Below are 11,824 nucleotides of genomic sequence, written 5' to 3' on the forward strand. Positions count from 1 at the left end.
TTTCCCCCCCCCCCGTTTAAAAGAAGCAAATATGGTTCAGTTTCATAAGCAAGTTACTACTGCAACACTTTCACTTGACTGCCCCAACTTTTTGGAAAATGTTGGATATCTTACATCTAGGATGGTTCTATTTTTGTTTGTTTTCTGACTATGTAACACCCTTCTGATTTCTAGTTTCCTTCCTCTCTCCTTCATTACCTCTATTAGTTCAACTGCACATATCAGAGCTCACTTAACTAGGACACATGAAAAGTACATTTCACTGGCAATTCACTGCCCTTTTCTCAAATGTGTGAATATCCTGGTTATGTCATCTGTCATTACATAAAGCCTAGTTATTCACATGACAACAAGATAGGATCATATCAAATTATAAATTATGTTGTACTATCTGTGGAAATATCACACTAGAATTACATAAGTCTGGACTTTTTTTTTTACAACAGCCTATTATACTGCATTGCAGATGGCTGCCCTATCCAGGAAAACAGCTTTGCACTCACTGAAGGTTAAATGATATGTTCCATTTGGTGGCAAAGCTGGCATAAGTTCCTTCCTCCTGTCTCACTCTTGGCTGCTTGTTCCTACTACCACAGTATATTTTACCACTCAGCTGGTTGACAGCCCAAATTCAAGATGAGTAACATTGGTTATTAGGTGAACTTCTTTAACAGGCCAGTGTATCATTTAACCACACTATACTCTTTCACTGGCTTTCAGTCTACAGCAACTGATTCCAAGTTATTGACTGCTGCTGCAGACCTGCACAATATGATTTCTCCACAGACAGACCTTAAAACTACAGAAGTAGGGAAGTCACAGCTGCTGCATTTGGTGCTTTTGAGTTTGAAGCAGAGCACAGAAACAGACACCCTTAAGGGTAGCGTTTTGTTCTGTACATGGTTCTGGCCACTACCATACAGAGGGTGATGAATCATCTACAGGAAGAGAAAGGCAGGGGAAAAAAAAAATCTCAAGGGTGATGAAAACAAGCAATGGCAGACGAAGGCAGAGAACCTCTCAGTACTCTGGTTTTGAACGTTTTAATCTTAATGCTTTGCTACCATACCAGCTCCATACATAGCTGGAAACCAAGGGCGACCACAGCAAGGGGGAAACTCTGAGTGTGCATAATCAGCTGTGGAACAGCCAGGTAAGATCAGGTGCCAGCAGCAAGTAGAGGACATCATCCCACATCCCAAAGAAGAGCGCCAAGCAAAAGGTGTCGTAGGACTAAACAATCACAGGAGTCTCAGTGACCAGTCTACCTGCAATGTGTTGATTGCTGTATAGCAGGGTACTGGGCCAACTGGTGACAATTTGCGTGTTTACCTACCATGGGTGACATAAAGGAACATTTCTGGAACCAGTGTCAAAGCAGAGGTAAGGACAATTTCTCTCCAGATATATTTACTTTAACACTAATCGAGTTTTCTTAATCAGTCCCCATCTCATGAAATGAACTGATCAAACAGATCACAGATGTCACATCTGTTACAGGTGATACCTAAGCAGTAAAGAAAGTCTTGAATTCAGCAACGGCTAGTCTATTCACTAGACTAGAGTGCTAAACCACTCTGTCCAGAACACCACAGAGAGAAGGAGTAATTTTAAAATCATAAAGAGGTAGTAAGGTAATTTGATATTATTTCAAATAAGAAACTGTATCAAAACTTACAAATTTGTAAGAGCTTACTTGCAAGCAATGAAGTAATAAATTACTTGCACTCAGGCATCCAGTAATGCCTTAGCTGCACTAGCTATTACTACAAGCTACTGGCATTTATGTAGCATCTTTTATCCAAAGATCTAAAGTGCTTTACCAACCATTTATCAGATAAAGTTTGAGGGGACCACTGAATTGCAGCCATGTATACAGCTCCACCACTGATGTGGACAGAAAAATCAAAATACTCATCTCAAATTTCTTTTACAATTCAACTGTAAAGTAAAATATTAAAATGATGGTAACAATAGAAATTAGAATTAATACTTCTACTTTTGCAGAGACCTAAGCAATTCTAGCAGTAATATGCTTCATTCTGAGATATCAGGCCTGAATGTTTTTAGTTGTGTTATCTAGAAACCAAGAGTAGGCAATTAGCCTGAAATCAAATCCTGAATACACAACATTTTAAAATCCTCTGATTAAAAGCAATAGGCAATTGACAATTGACTGGTGCTGTTAGAATTGAATGAAAATTGGATTTTCTCTTATAACATTCATATCAATTAGTTAAGAGGACTTTGTATTCATATCAAACAACAGGAGATATCAGACTAACCTGAAACAATATGCTAGAAAGCCAAAGGAGCCAAACATTCCTATTACAAAAATAAACTGACTGAAATGAGCAAAGGGTCTAAACTTCATAGACTAAGTGTACTCCGTAAATATCAACATTCCTGCAGACTTGGAAAAAAAATGCTTCAAAACTATATGCAAAATAATAAATATGGTTAATATCATAAGCATGAAAGACATTCAAAAACATTCTGTTGAGAGACATATGGTGAACACTTTAACCCTGTTATGAAATATGGTTACAATCTCTCTGCATTATTAGTTCAAAGATAATATTTGAATATAAGACTTCTGACAAAGTTGCTCTTAGAAGAAGTATTAACAGACATTAGCCATGGGTGAAAGACAAAGTACTCCTAAACCAAAAACCAAACAAGAGGTGAGTTGTAACAGAATGACAGACTGTCTCCAGCTTTTCTGTTTACTTACAAAAGGTTCAAACAATGAAATCTCAGTCCCAACTATAATGTTATATTTAAGTAAGCAGGTAGTAGATCCATTCATCTCCACGCATAATATAAAGAGCCCAAAGAAAAACTGGACAATATCCTCCTAAATAAAAAAGAGCAACAGAAGACAAGGTGCAAACTCAGATAGTAGGCATAAATTAATGTTAGATTCATTTTACATATATAATGTTAAAGGTTCTCACCTTCACTGCTGCCTGAGTTCTGGCCAGCCCTGCTTACTAAAAATGTATCAGCACTGGACAGAGTTGGCATTTTCACAATGTACAAATCCAAAAAATTAATCCAGAGTACTCGGACACTGAGGAGATACTAAGTATACTTCAGACATCCACCTGTTCATTCTAACTTCAACTGCAAATTATTTGTATTTCTTGTAATTGCGTGTAGGACCTCAGAATTTCATGAGTACAAGAAGAAGTAAGAGACACTTAAGAACTACAATAATATTCTGCCAAACTGATTATATTTAATTTTGAAGAGGATCAAATTTCTGTTAAATATTTTTAATATGTTAAAGCAATTTTCATTTTTAATACTTATTTGATAGAGTTGTCTGGAGGCATGTGAGAAAAAGCAGTAGTGAAAGTTAAATAAATTATCTCCCCTCAACACATCCATTGTCAGCATCAACATGTTCTATATTCTGAATACAAAGATTGCCACGCTTTTTGCCTCTTGGAGAAAACAAACAAACAAGCAAGCAACAATTTCTAAAACAGTAGTAAAGTTTATTTTCCTACAAATATGGATAAACATCTTTTTCTAGTATTCAGAACTAATCATAATCATGATTAGTAATCTGCCTGTTGAACAGAATGTTTCTATGAACTTACATCTGAAATAACTTAAAATTGAAACCCTGATATCACCAAAACTGTCCTAAAATTACAACAAATGCAAAGGTTTCACTCTACAGCAAGTTGCTACAATCTTATTAAAACCTATTTAGAAAAATCTCATCTTATACAAGTTCGGAGTTAATTTCATTTTACTTTTATTAGCAAAATTCTCAGGAAAAAGTGTGTTTTGAAAATAAACCTAGCAAAGCAAGTATTTTTTTAAAGCTAGATAAGCTATAGTTCTTAGATTGATGCTATCTAATCAAATCCTTACTTGTCCACTCCAGGAAATGGATACTGTTTGTCAGATAACTTTTTTTTTTTCTTTTGGAAAGAATGTGCAGCATTCTCAGGCTGGGTTTTAGAAAGATTAGCTCAATGAACAGTGCAGTTGTCCGACTGTCCACAGGTGTTTCGTAAGAATTTCAATGGAAACTAGGGTATTTATTTACACATTCCACTGCTGAAACTGGTAACCAAAACACAACAGCTTTGAGCATGATATAAAGTTAACTAACAGCTTTGTTATCTGCATTAAATGATATCGAGAGGATAAACCAAAATAACACATATACACAGATTTTTTTCCAATTTTTAAATTATTTTAACATCCATTTAATAGAAGTCATCTTTGGTTGAAGAGATTAACATTCAGATATAATTCCATTACAATAAAAAAAAAAAAGACTAGCTTTCACAACTGGTTTCCATTACTTTTGAATTTCATAGCAGAACAGGTTTGACAAAACAATTCAGTTTCACACTGCAGAGGAGGTTATGGTTTACATGATCTATGTAATTGCTACTTCAGCTGTAATCAGTAGCAAATAAAAGTGAACTAAAGGGCAGAAGCTGTCTTGGAAAATCTAAGTTATTAAAAAAATTACTTAAGATTTACAGAAACCTTAACCCTGGAGTGTCTTCACAGTACAGCGCTTGTATCACCAGTGAACCTGATGACCATAACTAACATTTACATTAGATATCCTTAATTGTTTTATACCATGTTTAATCATTGCTCTACAAAATCTGGTAGATGAGCCCCATTCTACAGATGTAGAAACACTATGGCACAGAGCCCAGATGGCTTGTTCAGTCACTCAGACAGCTAGCAGTACAACACCAACAGAAGCCGGGTCTCCCAATCAACTCTCCCCAACTTTCTGTTTTTTCTAAAGTCATCACAGAGAAACCATGTCAGCTGTACTCGGAATTAATAACACTGAAAAAGCATTTAATATCTTTTTCACTTTACATTTTCTTTTTGGAAAGACTGCTGATTTCATCTCCAGAAAACAGGAAGATATTTTGGAAAGAAATCCACTAGTTATCTTTCAGGTGCACTGTTAGCTATAAGCAGCAGACATAAGTTTTTGCAGATGTAGCTACAGAGACCACTCAAAGAACCTTGTCCCATACACACTGAAAATTTTCTGCTATTATGAGCATCATCAGAAGTAACAGAAGTTACAGTATAAGGCAGGTGAACAAAAATCCTTAGATCCAGTGCGACTTATGAGACATACAAGGAAGCTGCATTTTTTACATTAGCTTTGCAAAACACACGCTCTGGGTCACATAATGTGGCAACTGCAGCATCCTCCCCGGGCTATTGCAGCCCCATCTGCTAGGGGTGAAACCTAGCAAGAGGAATCCCTGGGAGAGGCTGTCTGCATCACTTTACAACCTGAAGGTGGTACTGCCTACAGGGGTACAGAACTTACTATGGGATGCCAAATAGGGCTGTTTGGGATTGTACAAGACTCATTATGGGACGTTTGGAGGAAAAAACAAAGGCAGGGAAAAGGAGGGATCAAGGTTGTTTGGTAAGGAACAAGCATGTGAAAAATAGAAGGATAAGGGGATAAAAGGGGCCAGCTGCATGCAAAGAGGTGGCTGGTCAGTATACTTGTCCACCCATGCTCTGCACCCTACCACCACAGTTTGTCCTGTCTTCTTATTAAACTCCATCACTAACTATTTTCCTGGATGAGGTGACCCTAATCTTCATGCATGCATGTGTATGGAGGTCTAAGTGCCAGCAACTGGAGTTGGATCATGAGTCATAGGGGCCCGTATGCCCGGGGTGCCAGCAACTGGAGATCAGAGTGCACGTGTATTGTCTGAGTAGGTCAGTCAGCGTGGGAGTGCTAGGGGACATGAAGCCAGACTAGCTGGCATGTAGGATAAGAGGCTTGGGAGCCAAGTATTGGAGTGGCTATGAGTCTGGGCCAGATAATGGAGAGACCAGAGGAGTCTGAGAGCTGGCTAGCACAGGGACCAGGAGGTACAAGCCAGTTACTGGAGAGACCAGGACACCTGGGGGTTGCCTACTGGTAAGTCTGGACAACTGAAGAGACATGTTTGCATGTGCGTGTCTCTTGTGCATGGGGCAACTGGGAGACTAGGGGATCTAGGGGCCAACTACTGGGTAGAATAAGTGTCTAAGGCCCATTATCAGAGGGATCCATAGTGTCTTTATCTGTGTGGGCCTGTACGTGCATAGGTCTGAGTACCAGCAACTGGTAAAGGTGCCAGCATCTGGTGTTACTAGGGAGTCCAGGAGTCAGCTACTGGACAGACTGCATGTCCAAGACTGGTTACTGGTGGGATTCATGTTGTAAATATATTCTGCATGAACAGGCTTTCATCCTGCTCAGCCAGAGAGGGGAACAAAATGAGGCCATTGGTGCCATCTGTGTTTGCATAAGTGCTGTGCTTTCTGTCTGTGTAGACCTATATTACCAGCCACATACATATACATATATATTTATGCATGTATATGTGCATGTGTGCCTAATGGGAATACAGGCTCAGTCTCACTAGTGGTTGGGCCTGGGGTCATGAAGCTATGGCAGCCTCGCCTCTGTCAGGCTACCAGGTTCAGCAACTCATAACATGGACAGAATTGAATATGATTTTGTTAAAACCTTCTAAATTATATTTCCAACCATTACAGAGTCAGACTGATAAGCAGTCATTAACTGCTGTTTTAAAACTTCAGGTCTCATTAAACATTACACAAAGTATTATCAATTAAATTAACCCTAAAACAAAGGGAAAGAGGCAATGCACCTGCATTCACACAGCCTGGAATGCCCCTGCACTACATCTGTGGGCAGGGCACGTGAAAAGAGCAAAATGAAAACACTCAACCCACAGAGTCAGTCAGGCCCATCAAGGCATATTTGCTACAGTTCAGAGACCCTTCAATACCTTTACAGCGCTTACCACCTAACTTTTTGGAGTAATTCTCATTACTGGGGCTAATGAATGAATACACACACACAAATGAACAGAGCAAGTCTGGATCTGGTGCTGCACTAGAGTTAATAACACAGGCTTGAATCTGGAGTGCCTGCTGGAGACATTGAAGATAACAGCTCAGATCTTGCACTGAAAGCTCATGAATCCTGAAAAAATGTGAATCTACTCTGTGTGGTTAGCAGTGTCCACACAAGGCCAGCAAGGTATCCACCTTACAAGTTTTCCATTATTTGGGGTATCCCAACACTCTTCTTTGTATTACTCTGGATTAGAGTGAGTTGACCATAGTACTATTCCAAAAAGACATGCACATGAATAGCAGCACTACCAGCTGGCTTCTAAAAAGTCAACTTTTTTTGTTTAAAACCTTTTTGAATTTAAAGAATCATCTAATGTTTGTGCCTTTCACTCTCTACCCAATAGAGACATTTCAATATTAATGTACTGAAAAAAATCATGGTAATTCTTGGAAGCATTCTCTTTATAAATCATTTTACACTATTATGATACACAGCAAAAGAAAATATCCAGAGCTATAATTGCACAAGTTATGCTAATGACCAAATAATGCCACCATTGCATGACAGTAAACTTTCATGAAATACTAATGTAAGTAAGCACTGTATCACTTATAAGCTTTCAGATTCTCTCACGGTATATGACAGTAGTTAAAAAAGAGCACTTACCAGCTTTGGGTGGATTTAGTGTTTTCATTTCCAACCTCCAAAATTTATTAACTCTGTTACATGTTTTTGTAGTCTTTACTTCTCCAGTTGACTCCACAGACTGTATAAAATTTATATTTTGATTCTGGATATGTATTTTAGAAAGGGCTCTTGCATCTCCTGGAGCACTTCCCTGTTTCTCATCTACCTGCAAGAGAGAAACAAGTTCAGAACAGTATTTTGTTCACGCAGACCAAGAAAAATGGAAAAAAGAGCAACAAAAAGATCTTAGTAGATGCATAATCCCCATTCCTAAAATATAATAAGTACATTGGTTTTTACTGATAAGAAAGTCAAGAAAAATTTAGAATTCAAGACAATAATTTGCTACAACTGTCATGCAGACTTGGGCACTTCTTCACAATTCTGAAAGACAGAATGGCCCGTACTACCATGGCAACTTTACAAATCATATTGGTACAAATTCTGACATCTTTTATTAAAACAAAGTGTTACTGACTTAATTGGTACTACAAGTCAGATATTTTTCATATTTAAGAATGGAAAATATCAAACTATCTACATAAATGTGTACATCCCAATGCTCATGAAAATAAATGCATGCACACAATACCAAACAGCATATACACAAGTAGTGTGCATATAGCGTCATGACCTGAATTTAACAGAAGTCTTCCATTCATAAAGCTAATAAAAATTGTGATGCTTTTTTGTTGATATTAAAAGTTTCAGAGAAAGTTCCTTGCAGCAAAACCACAACTTAATGTACTGACATTTCTTAATTTTGTTTTTTGTACTGCTTTTGCCAAAGCTTCCAAACATTCAAATCCAACAAAGCCCAGGCCAAGATGCAATCCATGCCTCAGCTACACCGAGACTTGTATTTGGGCTCAGTATTGATTACTTTTATTTGAAAAACATTTTTCTTCTCCTGCTTCACTGAGATGAGAGAAACCTATCTGAGAAACAAGACCAAATGTAGTAAAAGCAAAGGTATCAAAGTCTAACCTAAACAGACTATTATTTAAGTTATTTAAGCAAGGATTGTTTGTGGTGAGCTCAGATACTATCTTTTAATAATAAGACTGTACAAACAAATATGCTTTTTAGGGCACTGTTCAGTTTACCTCTTTTAATTTCATTTCTTGGTCCGATTCCCCAGTTTCACTCTTGAGACAAACTGCATTACTTTTTCCTGGTGGTATAAACCTTGGCTTTTTGGCTACATTTCCTAGCACTTGACTGGGAGCTGCTGATCGCCTCATACTTAGTTGTATTGCTCTGGATGGTGGAGAAGAAAGGAAGGAAGCAGATAAAGAAGACTGTAGTCAGAATAGGCTTTAAGTATAAAAATATATCCACAGATAACAATATAAGCACTCTTAAAAAAAAAAAAAAACTTAAAAGCTTAAAAATAATTCCAAATAACAACTTTAATTCCCAAGTATAATACAATTATGAAAAAGTAATATAACAGCAATGCATTAAATTAGAAATTAGAAAGATGGACTACATTTCCACTATATAACTTCAGCAGTTGAACACTTCCTTTTTCATTTGAAAACCAAGTAATGCGGTTCAAGAGCAACTGGAGCTCTGGAAATGAGCAACATAGGGCTTCTTAACAAACTTACATCAGTCTATGAAAAGAGAGACAATCTGAAACAGAACTAACTGTTCCAAACACTTGAAACATCTAATTTTGAAAAACTCATTATTAGCACACAATGAGCAATGAATATTTAAGATATATGACATATATGGGAGAAGTATTTTGCATTCAACAGTCAATTATATTGATCATTCAGACTCATTATAATAAGAAAAGAATTCAGTAAAGAATGATCTCAAACTTATAATGGAGATTATCAGTCCATATTATCTCTACTTGAACAGTGGAAGGAACATACTATAGTTCTCCCCCCCCCCAAAAATATAAGACCATTATTCCCCCAGAAAACACAGAGCAAAACCAAACATACATCAAAGTTAATATGACAAAGTATATTTGCGACCACTGCAATAAAAAAATTATATCCTTTATACTCTAAAGCAGTGGAAACAAAAAAAAATCCCAGTAGTGGTATCCAGCAGACCAAATTATGAATACCAGACTAGCATGGTGCAGCACTTACTGGAACATTCTTTGGTTTATTTCTGCATTTCTAAGTGGATTGTTTATTTTAATTGCTCCTCCAACTACTAGGTAAGAATAAGCTATAATATGATTTGCAGACATGAACATCTCTACAGCACAGAAAGCACATTGGAGTGCTGTCCTAACAGCCACTGCATGTATCTGCGCTTTTTTTTAATGCTACTCTGCGCTCCAGTGGCCTACTAGCTGCACAGCAACCTTTCTTTCCAAGACCTGCACGAAACTGGTAAGAGTACTGTCAAAATACTTTGCAAATATGCAGACACTAACATGAGTACCTCCACCTCATAACTGAACAAAGAGCACATATATGATACTGTTAGTAGAGATAAGCCTTAATGGCAAAATGGCCTTAACTGCTATAATTTCCATTATATTAAAAGTGCAAGGAAGGTCTCTGGCTGTGTCACCAGGTGTAGCAGTTAGCATAAGTTGGGCCTGCTTGACAACAGTGTTAGCATAAGCACTTCAGTTAACCCTAGACGATAAGGGAGTAGCTTTGCTGTAAGAGTAGAGGAGTATCTGCAGCGTAAACAACTGTTAATCACCGTGAAAACTGCAAAGGTGCCAGGAGCCTTCCGGAGGAGCAGACTACCAGCACCAACCACAGCCAGCTGGTAAGCGCCATGTGAACTTGAACAAGCCAGTCCAGAATCAGGCGTTCTCTACTCAGTCCTATACCTGATGGTGACACGCAGGGCAAGACCCTGGGAGGCCCCCGACCCTGCAGAAGAACTATGCCTAGCACGGCTGGAACCACTCTGCTCAGCCGCCCTGTCTCTCTTCTGGACTGCCTCGTCTCTCCCTTGGAGCACAGAAGCCGTGAAATTCATAAAGTTACATGTATCCATCACTGAACTGTTTTGGCCTTCAAGTCCATTTAATCTCCACACCACTTTCATTAGCAAAGCAGCTCGACCAGATTAAGCGTACCATGAAACCACAGCCTAAGATGTCTCACAAACTGAATCTGTTTTTGCAAGCATTAAAATAGGCAGTAATTATGTTCCTTTAAATAGCTCAACGGCTGCATTAAAATGAAATGTATTACAAAGGATATTTCAAAGTTTTACACCTCCAACTCAACAGAGTACGCATGGAGCCCCACTAAAGACAGCTGCATTACCCATTACATTCCAGTTTTAACACAAATTTAACATACTGCTTTCTTGAACATTAAGATAGATTCCTGGCATGTATGACTTGGCCGAGTGGTTTTTTTGTACGCAGCTGCAAAGATAAGACACAAGGTAAATTTTATGCAGTTACCTGAGGCAACAAACATATCACCTTGGATATGGATATTAGCGAAAAATCACTCTAGATGAGCAGTAACTGTAAGGATTGGAGCAGCTACAAAACACAGTGCTATTCAAATGCTATTAGCGCAATGTTACTCACATACGTAACAAAAAAAAATTAAAGAAGTCTGTCTTACAAAAGAGACGCATATGAGATTCAAAGAAACTCCTTTACAAAGTTTATTTGAAAAGAAATAACCCGGGCCAGATGCTAATCTTAAATCCGGTATCAAGAGCTGGACCGTGAAAAATTTCACTACGGATTTTAAGGAGAATTAAAGTATGAAGTGTTCAAAAATGGAAACCAAGCCCCTGAACTCCCCCGATTACCGCGTTCCTCGTAAAACAGGACGCCTGCAGGGCGGGCTGATGCGCGGCGGCAGCCGGCCCGGGTCACCCGGCGGCTCCCGAGCGGCCCCGCCGCCGCCGCCGCCGCCGCCCCGCCGTCGCGCGCCCCCTGCCGGGCGGGCGATGCCGGGGGCTCCCCACGGCGGGTACACGGGCTGGGAGCGCCCGGCCGCCTCCTCCGCACGCCGCCGCCGCGAGGAGAGGGCAGCGGCCCCGCTGCCGGCGCCGCCCGCCCGCCCCGGCCGTACCTGCGCGGGCAGCCCGGCGCCGCTCGCGGAGCCCGGCACTCGGCACTCAATTGTCCCGCCGCAGCCGCCGGCTCCCGTCAACCCGCTTGGCGCAGCGCGCATGTGCTCCTCGCCGCTCAGCCCGCCGAGTGCCGGGCTCTCCACCAAGTGCGCATGCTCCTGGCGCGTGCCTGCCGTTAGCTCAATTGCGCATGCCTGACCT

At 39.6% G+C, this 11,824-nt stretch overlaps 1 protein-coding gene across 5 annotated transcripts in view; it reads right to left on the bottom strand.

The window, feature by feature from the left end:
• Positions 1-11,780, bottom strand: part of RAD54B (RAD54 homolog B) — a 101,750-nt gene extending 89,970 nt beyond the window's left edge. For all 5 annotated transcript variants that reach the window (XM_067290299.1, XM_067290298.1, XM_067290300.1 and 2 more), the window contains exons 1-3: positions 11,623-11,780; positions 8,695-8,848; positions 7,568-7,754 (exon numbers count right to left, since the gene is read on the bottom strand). In XM_067290299.1, the coding sequence (XP_067146400.1) occupies positions 7,568-7,754; positions 8,695-8,832 (325 nt within the window). In that variant the 5' untranslated portion in view covers positions 8,833-8,848; positions 11,623-11,780. The remainder of the gene's footprint in view (positions 1-7,567; positions 7,755-8,694; positions 8,849-11,622) is intronic.
• Between the last annotated feature and the right edge of the window lie 44 nt (positions 11,781-11,824).

Source organism: Apteryx mantelli, chromosome 2 (assembly GCF_036417845.1).
Source record: "Apteryx mantelli isolate bAptMan1 chromosome 2, bAptMan1.hap1, whole genome shotgun sequence".
Classification (NCBI taxonomy): Eukaryota; Metazoa; Chordata; class Aves; order Apterygiformes; family Apterygidae; genus Apteryx; species Apteryx mantelli.